The sequence below is a fragment of the Phyllobates terribilis genome, unplaced genomic scaffold, assembly GCF_046119375.1.
Source record: "Phyllobates terribilis strain yellow unplaced genomic scaffold, ASM4611937v1 Scaffold_1__5_contigs__length_1240528914, whole genome shotgun sequence".
Lineage (NCBI taxonomy): Eukaryota > Metazoa > Chordata > Amphibia > Anura > Dendrobatidae > Phyllobates > Phyllobates terribilis.
The window spans coordinates 624,126,469-624,147,778 of NW_027362761.1; the positions used below are offsets into that span (position 1 = coordinate 624,126,469).

The window sequence follows — 21,310 nt, forward strand, 5'->3', positions numbered from 1 at the left end:
GGTGTCAGCTGAGATGAGTGTGGGGTGTCTGGAGTGAGAGGAGGTGGGTGTCAGCTGAGATGAGTGTGGGGTGTCTGGAGTGAGAGGAGATGGGTGTCAGCTGAGATGAGTGTGGGGTGTCTGGAGTGAGAGGAGGTGGGTGTCAGCTGAGCTAAGTATGGGGTGTCTGGAGTGAGAGGAGGTGGGTGTCAGCTGAGATGAGTGTGGGGTGTCTGGAGTGAGAGGAGGTGGGTGTCTGGTGTGAGATGAGTGTGGGGGGTCTGGAGTGAGAGGAGGTGGGTGTCAGCTGAGATGAGTGTGGGGTGTCTGGAGTGAGAGGAGGTGAGTGTCAGCTGAGATGAGTGTGGGGTGTCTGGAGTGAGAGGAGGTGGGTGTCAGCTGAGATGAGTGTGGGGTGTCTGGAGTGAGAGGAGGTGGGTGTCAGCTGAGATGAGTGTGGGGTGTCTGGAGTGAGAGGAGGTGAGTGTCAGCTGAGATGAGTGTGGGGTGTCTGGAGTGAGAGGAGGTGGGTGTCAGTTGAGATGAGTGTGGGTTGCCTGGAGTGAGAGGAGGTGGGTGTCAGCTGAGATGAGTGTGGGGTGTCTGGAGTGAGAGGAGGTGGGTGTCAGCTGAGATGAGTGTGGGGTGTCTGGAGTGAGAGGAGGTGAGTGTCAGCTGAGATGAGTGTGGGGTGTCTGGAGTGAGAGGAGGTGGGTGTCAGCTGAGATGAGTGCGGGGTGTCTGGAGTGAGAGGAGGTGGGTGTCAGCTGAGATGAGTGTGGGGTGTCTGGAGTGAGAGGAGGTGGGTGTCAGCTGAGATGAGTGGGGGGTGTCTGGAGTGAGAGGAGGTGAGTGTCAGCTGAGATGAGTGTGGGGTGTCTGGAGTGAGAGGAGGTGGGTGTCAGCTGAGATGAGTGTGGGGTGTCTGGAGTGAGAGGAGGTGGGTGTCAGCTGAGATGAGTGTGGGTTGTCTGGAGTGAGGAGGTGGGTGTCAGATGAGATGAGTGTGGGGTGTCTGGAGTGAGAGGAGGTGGGTGTCAGCTGAGATGAGTGTGGGGTGTCTGGAGTGAGAGGAGGTGGGTGTCAGCTGAGATGAGTGTGGGGTGTCTGGAGTGAGAGGAGGTGGGTGTCAGCTGAGATGAGTGTGGGGTGTCTGGAGTGAGAGGAGGTGGGTGTCAGCTGAGATGAGTGTGGGGTGTCTGGAGTGAGAGGAGGTGGGTGTCAGCTGAGATGAATGTGGGGTGTCTGGAGTGAGAGGAGGTGGGTGTCAGCTGAGATGAGTGTGGGGTGTCTGGAGTGAGAGGAGGTGGGTGTCAGCTGAGTTGAGTGTGGGGTGTCTGGAGTGAGAGGAGGTGGGTGTCAGCTGAGATGAGTGGGGGGTGTCTGGAGTGAGAGGAGGTGAGTGTCAGCTGAGATGAGTGGGGGGTGTCTGGAGTGAGAGGAGGTGGGTGTCAGCTGAGATGAGTGTGGGGTGTCTGGAGTGAGAGGAGGTGGGTGTAAGGTTAGATGAGTGTGGGGTGTCTGGAGTGAGAGGAGGTGGGTGTCAGTTGAGATGACTGTGGGGTGTCTGGAGTGAGAGGATGTGGGTGTCAGCTGAGATGAGTGTGGGGTGTCTGGAGTGAGAGGAGGTGGGTGTAAGGTTAGATGAGTGTGGGGTGTCTGGAGTGAGAGGAGGTGGGTGTCAGCTGAGATGATTGTGGGGTGTCTGGAGTGAGAGGAGGTGGGTGTCAGCTGAGATGAGTGTGGGGTGTCTGGAGTGAGAGGAGGTGGGTGTCAGCTGAGATGAGTGTGGGGTGTCTGGAGTGAAAGGAGGTGGGTGTCAGCTGAGATGAGTGTGGGGTGTCTGGAGTGAGAGGAGGTGGGTGTCAGCTGAGATGAGTGTGGGGTGTCTGGAGTGAGAGGAGGTGGGTGTCAGCTGAGATGAGTGTGGGGTGTCTGGAGTGAGAGGAGGTGGGTGTAAAGTTAGATGAGTGTGGGGTGTCTGGAGTGAGAGGAGATGGGTGTCAGGTGAGATGAGTGTCAGGTGTCTGGAGTGAGAGGAGGTGGGTGTAAGGTTAGATGAGTGTGGGGTGTCTGGAGTGAGAGGAGGTGGGTGTCAGTTGAGATGACTGTGGGGTGTCTGGAGTGAGAGGAGGTGGGTGTCAGTTGAGATGACTGTGGGGTGTCTGGAGTGAGAGGATGTGGGTGTCAGCTGAGATGATTGTGGGGTGTCTGGAGTGAGAGGAGGTGGGTGTCAGCTGAGATGAGTGTGGGGTGTCTGGAGTGAGAGGAGGTGGGTGTCAGCTGAGATGAGTGTGGGGTGTCTGGAGTGAGAGGAGGTGGGTGTCAGCTGAGATGAGTATGGGGTGTCTGGAGTGAGAGGAGGTGGGTGTCAGCTGAGATGAGTGTGGGGTGTCTGGAGTGAGAGGAGGTGGGTGTCAGCTGAGATGAGTGTGGGGTGTCTGGAGTGAGAGGAGGTGGGTGTAAGGTTAGATGAGTGTGGGGTGTCTGGAGTGAGAGGAGGTGGGTGTCAGTTGAGATGACTGTGGGGTGTCTGGAGTGAGAGGATGTGGGTGTCAGCTGAGATGATTGTGGGGTGTCTGGAGTGAGAGGAGGTGGGTGTCAGCTGAGATGAGTGTGGGGTGTCTGGAGTGAGAGGAGGTGGGTGTCAGCTGAGATGAGTGTGGGGTGTCTGGAGTGAGAGGAGGTGGGTGTCAGCTGAGATTAGTATGGGGTGTCTGGAGTGAGAGGAGGTGGGTGTCAGCTGAGATGAGTGTGGGGTGTCTGGAGTGAAAGGAGGTGGGTGTCAGCTGAGATGAGTGTGGGGTGTCTGGAGTGAGAGGAGGTGGGTGTCAGCTGAGATGAGTGTGGGGTGTCTGGAGTGAGAGGAGGTGGGTGTCAGCTGAGATGAGTGTGGGGTGTCTGGAGTGAGAGGAGGTGGGTGTCAGCTGAGATGAGTGTGGGGTGTCTGGAGTGAGAGGAGGTGGGTGTAAAGTTAGATGAGTGTGGGGTGTCTGGAGTGAGAGGAGATGGGTGTCAGGTGAGATGAGTGTCAGGTGTCTGGAGTGAGAGGAGGTGGGTGTAAGGTTAGATGAGTGTGGGGTGTCTGGTGTGAGATGAGTGTGGGGTGTCTGGAGTGAGAGGAGGTGGGTGTCAGTTGAGATGACTGTGGGGTGTCTGGAGTGAGAGGAGGTGGGTGTCAGCTGAGATGATTGTGGGGTGTCTGGAGTGAGAGGAGGTGGGTGTCAGCTGAGATGAGTGTGGGGTGTCTGGAGTGAGAGGAGGTGGGTGTCAGCTGAGATGAGTGTGGGGTGTCTGGAGTGAGAGGAGGTGGGTGTCAGCTGAGATGAGTATGGGGTGTCTGGAGTGAGAGGAGGTGGGTGTCAGCTGAGATGAGTGTGGGGTGTCTGGAGTGAGAGGAGGTGGGTGTCAGCTGAGATGAGTGTGGGGTGTCTGGAGTGAGAGGAGGTGGGTGTCAGCTGAGATGAGTGTGGGGTGTCTGGAGTGAGAGGAGGTGGGTGTCAGCTGAGATGAGTGTGGGGTGTCTGGAGTGAGAGGAGGTAGGTGTCAGCTGAGATGAGTATGGGGTGTCTGGAGTGAGAGGAGGTGAGTGTCAGCTGAGATGAGTGTGGGGTGTCTGGAGTGAGAGGAGGTGGGTGTCAGCTGAGATGAGTGTGGGGTGTCTGGAGTGAGAGGAGATGGGTGTCAGCTGAGATGAGTGTGGGGTGTCTGGAGTGAAAGGAGGTGGGTGTCAGCTGAGATGAGTGTGGTGTGTCTGGAGTGAGAGGAGGTGGGTGTCAGCTGAGATGAGTGTGGGGTGTCTGGAGTGAGAGGAGGTGGGTGTCAGCTGAGATGAGTGTGGGGTGTCTGGAGTGAGAGGAGGTGGGTGTCAGCTGAGATGAGTGTGGGGTGTCTGGAGTGAGAGGAGGTGAGTGTCAACTGAGATGAGTGTGGGGTGTCTGGAGTGAGAGGAGGTGGGTGTCAGCTGAGATGAGTGTGGGGTGTCTGGAGTGAGAGGAGGTGGGTGTCAGCTGAGATGAGTGTGGGGTGTCTGGAGTGAGAGGAGATGGGTGTCAGGTGAGATGAGTGTGGGGTGTCTGGAGTGAGAGGAGATGGGTGTCAGGTGAGATGAGTGTGGGGTGTCTGGAGTGAGAGGAGATGGGTGTCAGCTGAGATGAGTGTGGGGTGTCTGGAGTGAGAGGAGATGGGTGTCAGGTGAGATGAGTGTGGGGTGTCTGGAGTGAGAGGAGGTGGGTGTAAGGTTAGATGAGTGTGGGGTGTCTGGAGTGAGAGGAGATGGGTGTCAGGTGAGATGAGTGTGGGGTGTCTGGAGTGAGAGGAGATGGGTGTCAGGTGAGATGAGTGTGGGGTGTCTGGAGTGAGAGGAGGTGGGTGTAAGGTTAGATGAGTGTGGGGTGTCTGGTGTGAGATGAGTGTGGGGTGTGTGGTGTGAGAGGAGGTGGGTGTCAGCTGAGATGAGTGTGGGGTGTTTGTTGTAGGGTGTGAGGTGTTTCGTGTGGGGCGTTTGGAGTGGTGTGAAGTGAGTGTGGGCTGAGGAGAATGTGTGTGATGTTTGGGGTGGGGTGAGGTGAGTGTGGGGTGTTTGGTGTGCTGAGTGTGAGGCCTGTAGTATGGGGTGTTTGGAGTGGTGTGAAGCTATTGTGAGCTATGGTGAATGTGTGGTGAGTGTGGGATGTTTGTTGTGGGGTGAGGCGAGAGTGGGATGTTTTGTGCATAGTGTTCGGTATGGGAGAGGGTCACTGTGGAGTGAGTGCAGGTTGGATGGTGTGGGATATGTGGTGTAGGGGAATTTGAGTGTGGAGTGTTTGGTACGAAGTGTCTGTGGGGTGGGATGAGTGTACGTTGCTTGGTATTGGGTGATTGTGGGTGTTTGGTGGGGGGTTTTTGGTATGGATTGATTTTAATTAGTGATGATCGAGCACTAAAGTGCTTGAGTGTTTGCTACTCAAATCGTGCAGGTCGGACGCCCTGACGGGCTCGACTCGAGGATCGAGTATAACCGAAGACAATGGAAAACTCAAGCGTTTTTCTGGAAAATCCTAACAGGAGGGCAGGAAAATAGCTGAACAGCACGGGGAAGATGTCTGGACTCATTGGCTCTCAGACTCGCTACTGGGAACGAAATAAATAATTAAAAAAAAAAAAACGTGCCGTCGCACTTTTAATAATCATCCAAGGTGAAGCAGACAGATGGGGACTGATATTATCAGGCGGAGAAGGTCCATATTATTTTGGCCTTCCCAGCATAAAAATACCAGCCCGCAGCAACCCCAGAATTGGCGCATCTATCACATTAGATGTTTCAATTCTGGCACTTTGCCTAACTCTTCCCGATTACGCTGGTGTGGTTCAGGGGTTGATGTCAGCTGGTATCAAGCCCTGGGGTTAGTAATGCAGAGAGGTCTATCAGACATCAAGCCCTGGGGTTAGTAATGGAGAGGGGTCTATCAGACATCAAGCCCTGGGGTTAGTAATGGAGAGGGGTCTATCAGACATCAAGCCCTGGGGTTAGTAATGGAGAGGGGTCTATCAGACATCAAGCCCTGGGGTCAGTAATGGAGAGGGGTCTATCAGACATCAAGCCCCGGGGTTAGTAATGGAGAGGGGTCTATCAGACATCAAGCCCCGGGGTTAGTAATGGAGAGGAGTCTATCAGACATCAAGCCCTGGGGTCAGTAATGGAGAGGAGTCTATCAGACATCAAGCCCCGGGGTTAGTAATGGAGAGGGATCTATCAGACATCAAGCCCCGGGGTTAGTAATGGAGAGGGGTCTATCAGACATCAAGCCCTGGGGTTAGTAATGGAGAGGGATCTATCAGACATCAAGCCCCGGGGTTAGTAATGGAGAGGGGTCTATCAGACATCAAGCCCCGGGGTTAGTAATGGAGAGGGATCTATCAGACATCAAGCCCCGGGGTTAGTAATGGAGAGGGGTCTATCAGACATCAAGCCCTGGGGTCAGTAATGGAGAGGGGTCTATCAGACATCAAGCCCTGGGGTTAGTAATGGAGAGGGGTCTATCAGACATCAAGCCCTGGGGTCAGTAATGGAGAGAGGTCTATCACACATCAAGCCCCGGGGTTAGTAATGGAGAGGGGTCTATCAGACATCAAGCCCCGGGGTCAGTAATGGAGAGGGGTCTATCAGACCTCAAGCCCTGGGGTTAGTAATGGAGAGGGGTCTATCATACATCAAGCCCTGGGGTTAGTAATGGAGAGGGGTCTATCAGACATCAATCCCTGGGGTTAGTAATGGAGAGGGGTCTATCAGACATCAAGCCCTGGGGTCAGTAATGGAGAGGGTTCTATCAGACATCAAGCCCCGGGGTTAGTAATGGAGAGGGGTATATCAGACATCAAGCCCTGGAGTCAGTAATGGAGAGGGGTCTATCAGACATCAAGCCCCGGGGTTAGTAATGGAGAGGGGTCTATCAGACATCAAGCCCTGGGGTTAGTAATGGAGAGGGGTCTATCAGACATCAAGCCCTGGGGTTAGTAATGGAGAGGGGTCTATCAGACATCAAGCCCTGGGGTTAGTAATGGAGAGGGGTCTATCAGACAACAAGCCCTGGGGTTAGTAATGGAGAGGGGTCTATCAGACATCAAGCCCTGGGGTTAGTAATGGAGAGGGGTCTATCAGACATCAAGCCCTGGGGTCAGTAATGGAGAGGGGTCTATCAGACATCAAGCCCTGAGGTTAGAAATGGAGAGGAGTCTATCAGACATCAAGCCCCGGGGTCAGTAATGGAGAGGGGTCTATCAGACATCAAGCCCTGGGGTTAGTAATGGAGAGGGGTCTATCAGACATCAAGCCCCGGGGATAGTAATGGAGAGGGGTCTATCAGACATCAAGCCCCGGGGTTAGTAATGGAGAGGGGTCTATCAGACATCAAGCCCCAGGGTTAGTAATGGAGAGGGGTCTATCAGACATCAAGCCCCAGGGTTAGTAATGGAGAGGGGTCTATCAGACATCAAGCCCTGGGGTCAGTAATGGAGAGGGGTCTATCAGACATCAAGCCCTGGGGTCAGTAATGGAGAGGGGTCTATCAGACATCAAGCCCCGGGGTCAGTAATGAAGAGTAGTCTATCAGACATCAAGCCTCGGGGTCAGTAATGTAGAGGGGTCTATCAGACATCCAGCCCCGGGGTCAGTAATGGAGAGGGGTCTATCAGACATCCAGCCCCGGGGTCAGTAATGGAGAGGGGTCTATCAGACATCAAGCCCCGGGGTCAGTAATGGAGAGGGGTCTATCAGACATCAAGCCCTGGGGTCAGTAATGGAGAGGCGTCTATCAGACATCAAGCCCCGGGGTCAGTAATGAAGATGGGTCGATCAGACATCAAGCCCCGGGGTCAGTAATGAAGATGGGTCGATCAGACATCAAGCCCTGGGGTCAGTAATGTAGAGTTGTCTATCAGACATCAAGCCCTGGGGTTAGTAATGGAGAGGGGTCTATCAGACATCAAGCCCCGGGGTTAGTAATGGAGAGGGGTCTATCAGACATCAAGCCCTGGGGTTAGTAATGGAGAGGGGTCTATCAGACATCAAGCCCCGGGGTCAGTAATGGAGATGGGTCTATCAGACATCAAGCCCTGGGGTTAGTAATGGAGATGGATCTATCAGACATCAAGCCCTGGGGTCAGTAATGGAGAGGGGTCTATCAGACATCAAGCCCTGGGGTCAGTAATGGAGAGGAGTCTATCAGACATCAAGCCCTGGGGTTAGTAATGGAGAGGGGTCTATCAGACATCAAGCCCCGGGGTTAGTAATGGAGAGGAGTCTATCAGACATCAAGCCCTGGGGTCAGTAATGTAGAGTTGTCTATCAGACATCAAGCCCTGGGGTTAGTAATGGAGAGGGGTCTATCAGACATCAAGCCCCGGGGTTAGTAATGGAGAGGGGTCTATCAGACATCAAGCCCTGGGGTTAGTAATGGAGATGGATCTATCACACATCAAGCCCTGGGGTCAGTAATGGAGAGGGGTCTATCAGACATCAAGCGCTGGGGTCAGTAATGGAGAGGGGTCTATCAGACATCAAGCCCCGGGGTTAGTAATGGAGAGGAGTCTATCAGACATCAAGCCCTGGGGTTAGTAATGGAGAGGGGTCTATCAGACATCAAGCCCTGGGGTTAGTAATGGAGAGGGGTCTATCAGACATCAAGCCCTGGGGTCAGTAATGGAGAGGGGTCTATCCGACATCAAGCCCTGGGGTCAGTAATGGAGAGGAGTCTATCAGACATCAAGCCCTGGGGTCAGTAATGTAGAGTTGTCTATCAGACATCAAGCCCTGGGGTTAGTAATGTAGAGTTGTCTATCAGACATCAAGCCCTGGGGTCAGTAATGTAGAGTTGTCTATCAGACATCAAGCCCCGGGGTCAGTAATGGAGAGGGGTCTATCAGACATCAAGCCCTGGGGTTAGTAATGTAGAGTTGTCTATCAGACATCAAGCCCTGGGGTCAGTAATGTAGAGTTGTCTATCAGACATCAAGCCCCGAGGTCAGTAATGGAGATGGGTCTATCAGACATCAAGCCCTGGGGTTAGTAATGGAGATGGATCTATCAGACATCAAGCCCTGGGGTCAGTAATGGAGAGGGGTCTATCAGACATCAAGCCCTGGGGTCAGTAATGGAGAGGAGTCTATCAGACATCAAGCCCTGGGGTTAGTAATGGAGAGGGGTCTATCAGACATCAAGCCCCGGGGTTAGTAATGGAGAGGAGTCTATCAGACATCAAGCCCTGGGGTTAGTAATGGAGAGGGGTCTATCAGACATCAAGCCCTGGGGTTAGTAATGGAGAGGGGTCTATCAGACATCAAGCCCCGGGGTTAGTAATGGAGAGGGGTCTATCAGACATCAAGCCCCGAGGTCAGTAATGGAGAGGGGTATATCAGACATCAAGCCCCGGGGTCAGTAATGGAGATGGGTCTATCAGACATCAAGCCCTGGGGTTAGTAATGGAGAGGGGTCTATCAGACATCAAGCCCTGGGGTTAGTAATAGGGATGGATCTATCAGACATCAAGCCCTGGGGTTAGTAATGGAGAGGCGTCTATCAGACATCAAGCCCTGGGGTTAGTAATGGAGAGGGGCCTATCAGACATCAAGCCCTTGGGTCAGTAATGGAGAGGCGTCTAGCAGACATCAAGCCCGGGGTTAGTAATGGAGAGGGGTCTATCAGACATCAAGCCCGGGGTTAGTAATGGAGAGGGGTCTATCAGACATCAAGCCCTGGGGTTAGTAATGAAGAGGGGTCTATCAGACATAAAGCCCTGGGGTCAGTAATGTAGAGTTGTCTATCAGACATCAAGCCCCGGGGTTAGTAATGGAGAGGGGTCTATCAGACATCAAGCCCTGGGGTTAGTAATGGAGAGGGGTCTATCAGACATCAAACCCCGGGGTTAGTAATGGAGAGGGGTCTATCAGACATCAAGCCCCGGGGTCAGTAATGGAGATGGGTCTATCAGACATCAAGCCCTGGGGTTAGTAATGGGGATGGATCTATCAGACATCAAGCCCTGGGGTTAGTAATGGAGAGGGGTCTATCAGACATCAAGCCGCCCTGGGGTTAGTAATGGAGAGGGGTCTATCAGACATCAAGCCCTGGGGTCAGTAATGGAGAGGCGTCTATCAGACATCAAGCCCAGGGTTAGTAATGGAGAGGGGTCTATCAGACATCAAGCCCAGGGTTAGTAATGGAGAGGGGTCTATCAGACATCAAGCCCGGGGTTAGTAATGGAGAGGGGTCTATCAGACATCAAGCCCTGGGGTTAGTAATGGAGAGGGGTCTATCAGACATCAAGCGCTGGGGTCAGTAATGGAGAGGCGTCTATCAGACATCAAGCCCGGAGTTAGTAATGGAGAGGGGTCTATCAGACATCAAGCCCGGGGTTAGTAATGGAGAGGGGTCTATCAGACATCAAGCCCTGGGGTTAGTAATGGAGAGGGGTCTATCAGACATAAAGCCCTGGGGTCAGTAATGTAGAGTTGTCTATCAGACATCAAGCCCCGGGGTTAGTAATGGAGAGGGGTCTATCAGACATCAAACCCCGGGGTTAGTAATGGAGAGGGGTCTATCAGACATCAAGCCCCGGGGTCAGTAATGGAGATGGGTCTATCAGACATCAAGCCCTGGGGTTAGTAATGGGGATGGATCTATCAGACATCAAGCCCTGGGGTTAGTAATGGGGATGGATCTATCAGACATCAAGCCCTGGGGTTAGTAATGGAGAGGGGTCTATCAGACATCAAGCCGCCCTGGGGTTAGTAATGGAGAGGGGTCTATCAGACATCAAGCCCTGGGGTCAGTAATGGAGAGGCGCCTATCAGACATCAAGCCCTGGGGTTAGTAATGGAGAGGGGTCTATCAGACATCAAGCCCTGGGGTTAGTAATGGAGAGGGGTCTATCAGACATCAAGCCCGGGGTTAGTAATGGAGAGGGGTCTATCAGACATCAAGCCCTGGGGTTAGTAATGGAGAGGGGTCTATCAGACATCAAGCCCTGGGGTCAGTAATGTAGAGTTGTCTATCAGACATCAAGCCCCGGGGTTAGTAATAGAGAGGGGTCTATCAGACATCAAGCCCTGGGGTTAGTAATAGAGAGGGGTCTATCAGACATCAAGCCCTGGGGTCAGTAATGGAGAGGCGTCTATCAGACATCAAGCACTGGGGTCAGTAATGGAGAAGGGTCTATCAGACATCAATCCCTGGGGTCAGTAATGGAGAGGGGTCTATCAGACATCAAGCCCTGGGGTCAGTAATAGAGAGGGGTCTATCAGACATCAATCCCTGGGGTCAGTAATGGAGAGGGGTCTATCAGACATCAATCCCTGGGGTCAGTAATGGAGAGGGGTCTATCAGACATCAAGCCCTGGGGTCAGTAATGGAGAGGGGTCTATCAGACATCAAGCCCTGGGGTTAGTAATGTAGAGGGGTCTATCAGACATCAAGCCCTGGGGTCAGTAATGGAGAGGGGTCTATCAGACATCAAGCCCTGGGGTCAGTAATGGAGAGGGGTCTATCAGACATCAAGCCCTGGGGTCAGTAATGGAGAGGGGTCTATCAGACATCAAGCCCGGGGTTAGTAATGGAGAGGGGTCTATCAGACATCAAGCCCTGGGGTTAGTAATAGAGAGGGGTCTATCAGACATCAATCCCTGGGGTTAGTAATGGAGAGGGGTCTATCAGACATCAAGCCCGGGGTTAGTAATGGAGAGGGGTCTATCAGACATCAAGCCCTGGGGTTAGTAATGGAGAGGGGTCTATCAGACATCAAGCCCTGGGGTCAGTAATGGAGATGGGTCTATCAGACATCAAGCCCTGGGGTTAGTAATGGAGAGGGGTCTATCAGACATCAAGCCCCGGGGTTAGTAATGGAGAGGGGTCTATCAGACATCAAGCCCTGGGGTCAGTAATGGAGAGGAGTCTAACAGACATCAAGCCCTGGGGTCAGTAATGGAGAGGGGTCTATCAGACATCAAGCCCTGGGGTCAGTAATGGAGAGGAGTCTATCAGACACAAAGCACTGGGGTCAGTAATGGAGAGGGGTCTGTCAGACCCCTCCATTACTAACTCAGTAATAAAAAAAAAATACAAACACAGAAAAAAACAATCACTTTGTTGGAATAAAGACTCCCCCCACACTGTCCCTCATTTTTATTAATTTATTTATTTTCCTCACTTATATAGCGCCATTAATTCCACAGCTCTTTACAGACATTATTGGCACTGTCCCCATTGGGGCTCACAATCTACTATCCCTCTTAGTCTTTAGTGTGTGGGAGGAAACCGGAGAATCTGGAGGAAACCCGTGTAAACACGAGGAGAACATACAAACTCCTTGCAGATGTTGTCCTTGGTGGGATTTGAACCCAGGACCCCAGTGCTGCAAGGCTGCAGTGCTAACCACTGTGCCACCCTGCTGCCCTATATATATGTTCACCAATTTATCATCAAAAATGTTCCCATGGAGCTCCTCCTCCGTAATCCACGTTCCCCGATGTCTTCGGCGTTTGTGAATTGCAGTAAAGTGACCGCTATTCACAGACATCGGGTAGTGACGACAACGCTCATCACAGCCACCAGCTCAACGCTGCCTAGAATAATCGTAAGGTGTTTGGTGTAGGATGATTTGGGGGTGTTTGGTGTGGATTAAGCTATGGGTGAGTATAGAGGTATTTTAGGTTAAGGTGAGTGTGCTGTGTTTAGTTTGGGGGTGGTTGTAGGGAGACTGAGGGTTCTTTGGTGGGAGGTGAATCTGGGATGTTTGGAGTGGGGTGAGTGTGGTCTGTTTGGTGGTGTGTGGTGCTTGGTGTGGGGTGAAGCAAGTCTATGATATTTGGGATGGGGTATTTGGTGCCGAGTGAGATGAAGGTGATAGGAGTGTTGGATATTTGGTGTGGGGTGATTTTGGAATGGTGTAAGTTGTTTGGAGTGGGTGTAAGATGATTGTAGGGTGTTACGTGTAGGGTAATTGGGGCATTTGTTGTGGGGTGATTGGAGGGTGTTTGGTTTGGGGTGATTTTGGGTTGTTTTTGTTGTAGGGTTACTGGGTGTGTCTGGAGTGGTGTAAGTTGTTTGGTGTGGGTGTAAGGTGATTGTAGGATGTTAGGTGTAAGGTAATTAGGGCATTTGTTGTGGGGTGATTGGAGGGTGTTTGGTTTGGGGTGATTTTGGGTTGTTTTTGTTGTAGGGTTACTGGGTGTGTTTGGAGTGGTGTAAGTTCTTTGGTGAGGGTGTAACGTGATTGTAAGATGTTAGGTGTACGGTAATTAGGGCATTTGTTGTGTGGTGATTGGAGGGTGTTTGGCTTGGGGTGATTTTGGAATGGTATAAGTTGTTTGGTGTCGGTGTAACGTGATAGTAGGATGTTAGGTGTAGGGTAATTGGGGCATTTGTTGTGTGGTGATTGGAGGGTGTTTGGTTTGGGGTGATTTTGGAATGGTATAAGTTGTTTGGTGTCGGTGTAACGTGATAGTAGGATGTTAGGTGTAGGGTAATTAGGGCATTTGTTGTGGGGTGATTGGAGGGTGTTTGGCTTGGGGTGATTTTGGGTTGTTTTTGTTGTAGGGTTACTGGGTGTGTCTGGAGTGGTGTAAGTTGTTTGGTGAGGGTGTAACGTGATTGTAGCATGTTATGTGTAGGGTAATTGGGGCATTTGTTGTGTGGTGATTGGAGGGTGTTTGGTTTGGGGTGATTTTGGAATGGTATAAGTTGTTTGGTGTCGGTGTAACGTGATAGTAGGATGTTAGGTGTAGGGTAATTAGGGCATTTGTTGTGTGGTGATTGGAGGGTGTTTGGTTTGGGGTGATTTTGGGTTGTTTTTGTTGTAGGGTTACTGGGTGTGTCTGGAGTGGTATAAGTTGTTTGGTGTGGGTGTAACGTGATTGTAGGATGTTAGGTGTAGGGTAATTAGGGCATTTGTTGTGTGGCGATTGGAGGGTGTTTGGTTTTGGGTGATTTTGGGTTGTTTTTGTTGTTGGGTTACTGGGTGTGTCTGGAGTGGTGTAAGTTGTTTGGTGAGGATTTAAGGTGATTGTAGGATGTTACGTGTAGGGTAATTGGGGCATTTGTTGTGGGGTGATTGGAGGGTGTTAGGTTTGGGGTGATTTTGGGTTGTTTTTGTTGTAGGGTTACTGGGTGTGTCTGGAGTGGTGTAAGTTGTTTGGTGTGGGTGTAACGTGATTGTAGGATGTTAGGTGTAGGGTAATTAGGGCATTTGTTGTGTGGTGATTGGAGGGTGTTTGGTTTGGGGTGATTTTGGAATGGTATAAGTTGTTTGGTGTGCGTGTAACGTGATTGTAGGGTGTTAGGTGTAGGGTAATTAGGGCATTTGTTGTGTGGTGATTGGAGGGTGTTTGGTTTGGGGTGATTTTGGGTTGTTTTTGTTGTAGGGTTACTGGGTGTGTCTGGAGTGGTATAAGTTGTTTGGTGTGGGTGTAACGTGATTGTAGGATGTTAGGTGTAGGGTAATTAGGGCATTTGTTGTGTGGTGATTAGAGGGTGTTTGGTTTGGGGTGATTTTGGGTTGTTTATGTTGTTGGGTTACTGGGTGTGTCTGGAGTGGTGTAAGTTATTTGGTGTCGGTGTAACGTGATTGTAGGATGTTAGGTGTAGGGTAATTAGGGCATTTGTTGTGTGGCAATTGGAGGGTGTTTGGTTTGGGGTGATTTTGGGTTGTTTTTGTTGTTGGGTTACTGGGTGTGTCTGGAGTGGTGTAAGTTGTTTGGTGAGGGTGTAAGGTGATTGTAGGATGTTAGGTGTAGGGTAATTAGGGCATTTGTTGTGGGGTGATTGGAGGTTGTTTGGTTTGGGGTGATTTTGGGTTGTTTTTGTTGTAGGGTTATTGGGTTTGTCTGGAGTGGTATAAGTTGTTTGGTGTGGGTGTAACGTGATTGTAGGATGTTAGGTGTAGGGTAATTAGGGCATTTGTTGTGGGGTGATTGGAGGGTGTTTGGTTTGGGGTGATTTTGGGTTGTTTTTGTTGTAGGGTTACTGGGTGTGTTTGGAGTGGTGTAAGTTGTTTGGTGAGGGTGTAACGTGATTGTAGGATGTTAGGTGTAGGGTAATTGGGGCATTTGTTGTGGGGTGATTGGAGGGTGTTTAGTTTGGGGTGATTTTGGGTTGTTTTTGTTTTAGGGTTACTGGGTGTGTCTGGAGTGGTGTAAGTTGTTTGGTGTGGGTGTAACGTGAATGTAGGATGTTAGGTGTAGGGTAATTAGGGCATTTGTTGTGGGGTGATTGGAGGGTGTTTGGTTTGGGGTGATTTTGGGTTGTTTTTGTTTTAGGGTTACTGGGTGTGTTTGGAGTGGTATAAGTTGTTTGGTGTGGGTGTAACATGATTGTAGGATGTTAGGTGTAGGGTAATTAGGGCATTTGTTGTGGGGTGATTGGAGGGTGTTTGGTTTGGGGTGATTTTGGGTTGTTTTTGTTGTAGGGTTACTGGGTGTGTCTGGAGTGGTGTAAGTTGTTTGGAGTGGGTGTAAGATGATTGTAGGGTGTTACGTGTAGGGTAATTGGGGCATTTGTTGTGGGGTGATTGGAGGGTGTTTGGCTTGGGGTGATTTTGGGTTGTTTTTGTTGTAGGGTTACTGGGTGTGTCTGGAGTGGTGTAAGTTGTTTGGTGAGGGTGTAACGTGATTGTAGCATGTTATGTGTAGGGTAATTGGGACATTTGTTGTGTGGTGATTGGAGGGTGTTTGGTTTCGGGTGATTTTGGAATGGTATAAGTTGTTTGGTGTCGGTGTAACGTGATAGTAGGATGTTAGGTGTAGGGTAATTAGGGCATTTGTTGTGTGGTGATTGGAGGGTGTTTGGTTTGGGGTGATTTTGGAATGGTATAAGTTGTTTGGTGTGCGTGTAACGTGATTGTAGGGTGTTAGGTGTAGGGTAATTAGGGCATTTGTTGTGTGGTGATTGGAGGGTGTTTGGTTTGGGGTGATTTTGGGTTGTTTTTGTTGTAGGGTTACTGGGTGTGTCTGGAGTGGTATAAGTTGTTTGGTGTGGGTGTAACGTGATTGTAGGATGTTAGGTGTAGGGTAATTAGGGCATTTGTTGTGTGGTGATTAAAGGGTGTTTGGTTTGGGGTGATTTTGGGTTGTTTTTGTTGTTGGGTTACTGGGTGTGTCTGGAGTGGTGTAAGTTGTTTGGTGAGGGTGTAAGGTGATTGTAGGATGTTAGGTGTAGGGTAATTAGGGCATTTGTTGTGTGGTGATTGGAGGGTGTTTGGTTTGGGGTGATTTTGGGTTGTTTTTGTTGTAGGGTTACTGGGTGTGTCTGGAGTGGTGTAAGTTGTTTGGTGAGGGTGTAAGGTGATTGTAGGATGTTAGGTGTAGGGTAATTAGGGCATTTGTTGTGGGGTGATTGGAGGGTGTTTGGTTTGGGGTGATTTTGGGTTGTTTTTGTTGTAGGGTTATTTGGTTTGTCTGGAGTGGTATAAGTTGTTTGGTGTGGGTGTAACGTGATTGTAGGATGTTAGGTGTAGGGTAATTAGGGCATTTGTTGTGGGGTGATTGGAGGGTGTTTGGTTTGGGGTGATTTTGGGTTGTTTTTGTTGTAGGGTTACTGGGTGTGTTTGGAGTGGTGTAAGTTGTTTGGTGAGGGTGTAACGTGATTGTAGGATGTTAGGTGTAGGGTAATTGGGGCATTTGTTGTGGGGTGATTGGAGGGTGTTTAGTTTGGGGTGATTTTGGGTTGTTTTTGTTTTAGGGTTACTGGGTGTGTTTGGAGTGGTATAAGTTGTTTGGTGTGGGTGTAACGTGATTGTAGGATGTTAGGTGTAGGGTAATTAGGGCATTTGTTGTGGGGTGATTGGAGGGTGTTTGGTTTGGGGTGATTTTGGGTTGTTTTTGTTGTAGGGTTACTGGGTGTGTCTGGAGTGGTGTAAGTTGTTTGGAGTGGGTGTAAGATGATTGTAGGGTGTTACGTGTAGGGTAATTGGGGCATTTGTTGTGGGGTGATTGGAGGGTGTTTGGCTTGGGGTGATTTTGGGTTGTTTTTGTTGTAGGGTTACTGGGTGTGTCTGGAGTGGTGTAAGTTGTTTGGTGAGGGTGTAACGTGATTGTAGCATGTTATGTGTAGGGTAATTGGGGCATTTGTTGTGTGGTGATTGGAGGGTGTTTGGTTTGGGGTGATTTCGGAATGGTATAAGTTGTTTGGTGTCGGTGTAACGTGATAGTAGGATGTTAGGTGTAGGGTAATTAGGGCATTTGGTGTGTGGTGATTGGAGGGTGTTTGGTTTGGGGTGATTTTGGAATGGTATAAGTTGTTTGGTGTGCGTGTAACGTGATTGTAGGGTGTTAGGTGTAGGGTAATTAGGGCATTTGTTGTGTGGTGATTGGAGGGTGTTTGGTTTTGGGTGATTTTGGGTTGTTTTTGTTGTTGGGTTACTGGGTGTGTCTGGAGTGGTGTAAGTTGTTTGGTGAGGATTTAAGGTGATTGTAGGATGTTACGTGTAGGGTAATTGGGGAATTTGGTGTGGGGTGATTGGAGGGTGTTAGGTTTGGGGTGATTTTGGGTTGTTTTTGTTGTAGGGTTACTGGGTGTGTCTGGAGTGGTGTAAGTTGTTTGGTGTGGGTGTAACGTGATTGCAGGATGTTAGGTGTAGGGTAATTAGGGCATTTGTTGTGTGGTGATTGGAGGGTGTTTGGTTTGGGGTGATTTTGGAATGGTATAAGTTGTTTGGTGTGCGTGTAACGTGATTGTAGGGTGTTAGGTGTAGGGTAATTAGGGCATTTGTTGTGTGGTGATTGGAGGGTGTTTGGTTTGGGGTGATTTTGGGTTGTTTTTGTTGTAGGGTTACTGGGTGTGTCTGGAGTGGTATAAGTTGTTTGGTGTGGGTGTAACGTGATTGTAGGATGTTAGGTGTAGGGTAATTAGGGCATTTGTTGTGTGGTGATTAGAGGGTGTTTGGTTTGGGGTGATTTTGGGTTGTTTTTGTTGTTGGGTTACTGGGTGTGTCTGGAGTGGTGTAAGATATTTGGTGTCGGTGTAACGTGATTGTAGGATGTTAGGTGTAGGGTAATTAGGGCATTTGTTGTGTGGCAATTGGAGGGTGTTTGGTTTGGGGTGATTTTGGGTTGTTTTTGTCGTTGGGTTACTGGGTGTGTCTGGAGTGGTGTAAGTTGTTTGGTGAGGGTGTAAGGTGATTGTAGGATGTTAGGTGTAGGGTAATTAGGGCATTTGTTGTGTGGTGATTGGAGGGTGTTTGGTTTGGGGTGATTTTGGAATGGTATAAGTTGTTTGGTGTGCGTGTAACGTGATTGTAGGGTGTTAGGTGTAGGGTAATTAGGGCATTTGTTGTGTGGTGATTGGAGGGTGTTTGGTTTGGGGTGATTTTGGGTTGTTTTTGTTGTAGGGTTACTGGGTGTGTCTGGAGTGGTATAAGTTGTTTGGTGTGGGTGTAACGTGATTGTAGGATGTTAGGTGTAGGGTAATTAGGGCATTTGTTGTGTGGTGATTAGAGGGTGTTTGGTTTGGGGTGATTTTGGGTTGTTTTTGTTGTTGGGTTACTGGGTGTGTCTGGAGTGGTGTAAGTTGTTTGGTGAGGGTGTAAGGTGATTGTAGGATGTTAGGTGTAGGGTAATTAGGGCATTTGTTGTGGGGTGATTGGAGGGTGTTTGGTTTGGGGTGATTTTGGGTTGTTTTTGTTGTAGGGTTATTGGGTTTGTCTGGAGTGGTATAAGTTATTTGGTGTGGGTGTAACGTGATTGTAGGATGTTAGGTGTAGGGTAATTAGGGCATTTGTTGTGGGGTGATTGGAGGGTGTTTGGTTTGGGGTGATTTTGGGTTGTTTTTGTTGTAGGGTTACTGGGTGTGTTTGGAGTGGTGTAAGTTGTTTGGTGAGGGTGTAACGTGATTGTAGGATGTTAGGTGTAGGGTAATTGGGGCATTTGTTGTGGGGTGATTGGAGGGTGTTTAGTTTGGGGTGATTTTGGGTTGTTTTTGTTGTAGGGTTACTGGGTGTGTCTGGAGTGGTGTAAGTTGTTTGGTGTGGGTGTAACGTGATTGTAGAATGTTAGGTGTAGGATAATTAGGGCATTTGTTGTGGGGTGATTGGAGGGTGTTTGGTTTGGGGTGATTTTGGGTTGTTTTTGTTGTAGGGTTACTGGGTGTGTTTGGAGTGGTATAAGTTGTTTGGTGTGGGTGTAACGTGATTGTAGGGTGTTAGGTGTAGGGTAATTAGGGCATTTGTTGTGGGGTGATTGGAGGGTGTTTGGTTTGGGGTGATTTTGGGTTGTTTTTGTTGTAGGGTTACTGGGTGTGTTTGGAGTGGTATAAGTTGTTTGGTGAGGGTGTAACGTGATTGTAGGGTGTTAGGTGTAGGGTAATTAGGGCATTTGTTGTGGGGTAATTGGAGAGTGTTTGGTTTGGGGTGATTTTGGGTTCTTTTTATTGTAGGGTTACTGGGTGTGTCTGGAGTGGTGTACGTTGTTTGGTGTGGGTGTAACGTGATTGTAGGATGTTAGGTGTAGGGTAATTAGGGCATTTGTTGTGGGGTGATTGGAGGGTGTTTGGTTTGGGGTGATTTTGGGTTGTTTTTGTTGTAGGGTTACTGGGTGTGTTTGGAGTGGTGTAAGTTGTTTGGTGAGGGTGTAACGTGATTGTAGGATGTTAGGTGTAGGGTAATTAGGGCATTTGTTGTGGGGTAATTGGAGGGTGTTTGGTTTGGGGTGATTTTGGGTTGTTTTTGTTGTAGGGTTACTGGGTGTGTCTGGAGTGGTGTAAGTTGTTTGGTGAGGGTGTAACGTGATTGTAGGGTGTTAGGTGTAGGGTAATTACGGCATTTGTTGTGGGGTGATTGGAGGGTGTTTGGTTTGGGGTGATTTTGGGTTGTTTTTGTTGTAGGGTTACTGGGTGTGTTTGGAGTGGTGTAAGTTGCTTGGTGAGGGTGTAACGTGATTGTAGGATGTTAGGTGTAGGGTAATTAGGGCATTTGTTGTGGGGTGATTGGAGGGTGTTTGGTTTGGGGTGATTTTGGGTTGTTTTTATTGTAGGGTTACTGGGTGTGTCTGGAGTGGTGTAAGTTGTTTGGTGTGGGTGTAACGTGATTGTAGGATGTTAGGTGTAGGGTAATTAGGGAATTTGTTGTGGGGTGATTGGAGGGTGTTTGGTTTGGGGTGATTTTGGGTTGTTTTTGTTGTAGGGTTACTGGGTGTGTTTGGAGTGGTGTAAGTTGTTTGGTGAGGGTGTAACGTGATTGTAGGATGTTAGGTGTAGGGTAATTAGGGCATTTGTTGTGGGGTAATTGGAGGGTGTTTGGTTTGGGGTGATTTTGGGTTGTTTTTGTTGTAGGGTTACTGGGTGTGTCTGGAGTGGTGTAAGTTGTTTGGTGAGGGTGTAACGTGATTGTAGGGTGTTAGGTGTAGGGTAATTAGGGCATTTGTTGTGGGGTGATTGGAGGGTGTTTGGTTTGGGGTGATTTTGGGTTGTTTTTGTTGTAGGGTTACTGGGTGTGTTTGGAGTGGTGTAAGTTGCTTGGTGAGGGTGTAACGTGATTGTAGGATGTTAGGTGTAGGGTAATTAGGGCATTTGTTGTGGGGTGATTGGAGGGTGTTTGGTTTGGGGTGATTTTGGGTTGTTTTTGTTTTAGGGTTACTGGGTGTGTTTGGAGTGGTGTAAGTTGTTTGGTGTGGGTGTAACGTGATTGTAGGGTGTTAGGTGTAGGGTAATTAGGGCATTTGTTGTGGGGTGATTGGAGGTGTTTGGTTTGGGGTATTTTGTTTGCTGTGAGGTGAGTGTTGGGTATTTGGTGTGGGGTGGAATGAGAGTGCGGTGATTGTGGGGTGAGTGCCGGGAAATTTCATGTATCTCTCTCTGGTTTGCAGGGAGGGCGGGCGCCTCAGATGTGGATCAGAACTCGGAGCCCTCGGGTTCAGGAACAGATGCAGGTACTCCCATCATCTCCTGAGGAAGGGCTGTGATTCGTACAGTGTAAGTTACAGATCCGGGAGAGCGCTGTCTCTGACATGAGTGTGTCTCGCTCTGATCCTGCAGGTCTAATTGTCGGCGTCGTATTTGGTGTCATCTTTGGAGCGGCTTTTCTCGTCACACTTGGGCTGTACTTGGTGCAGAGGTGAGTTCTAGTCTTCTGCTCTGGACTGTGAGCTCAGACTGAAATCGACTGTTCTCAGTACTAAATCTACAGCTGCGATAAAAACAGAAGAGGCAACACCAGGATATGCAAAGGGATTACCAAATGTACAGACAGCAAAATAATGGAGGTCAGATCCATGAATAATATATCGGAAATCTTTATGAGTCAAAGCTCTGAGTGTCCAGAATACATAGTGTTAAATGATAGCATTTTGCAGCCACCACTAGGTGGAGCTCCCTGTATACAGAGATGCATGATAAGATTCTGTCTGCAGCCACCACTAGGGGGAGCTCCCTGTGTACAGAGATACATGATAAGATCCTGTCTGCAGCCACCACTAGGAGGAGCTCCCTGTATACAGAGATACATGATAAGATCCTGTCTGTAGCCACCACTAGGGGGTGCTCTCTGTATACAGAGATACATGATAAGATCGTGTCTGTAGCCACCACTAGGGGGTGCTCCCTGTATACAGAGATACATAATAAGATAGAGTCTGCAGCCACCACTAGGGGGAGCTCCCTGTATACAGAGATACATGATAAGATTCTGTCTGCAGCCACCACTAGGGGGAGCTCCCTGTATACAGAAATACATGATAAGATCCTGTCTGCAGACACCACTAGGGGGAGCTCCCTGTACACAGATATACATGATAAAATCATGTCTGCAGCCACCACTAGGGGGAGCTCCCTGTATACAGAGATACATGGTAAGATTCTGTCTGCAGTCACCAC

The 21,310-nt window shown here is 49.6% G+C and overlaps 1 protein-coding gene across 2 annotated transcripts in view; it reads left to right on the forward strand.

The window, feature by feature from the left end:
- Positions 1 to 21,310, forward strand: part of LOC141273159 (inter-alpha-trypsin inhibitor-like) — a 149,539-nt gene that overhangs the window by 114,226 nt on the left and 14,003 nt on the right. For both annotated transcript variants that reach the window (XM_073684608.1, XM_073684617.1), the window contains exons 4-5: positions 20,305 to 20,367; positions 20,474 to 20,552. In XM_073684608.1, the coding sequence (XP_073540709.1) occupies positions 20,305 to 20,367; positions 20,474 to 20,552 (142 nt within the window). The remainder of the gene's footprint in view (positions 1 to 20,304; positions 20,368 to 20,473; positions 20,553 to 21,310) is intronic.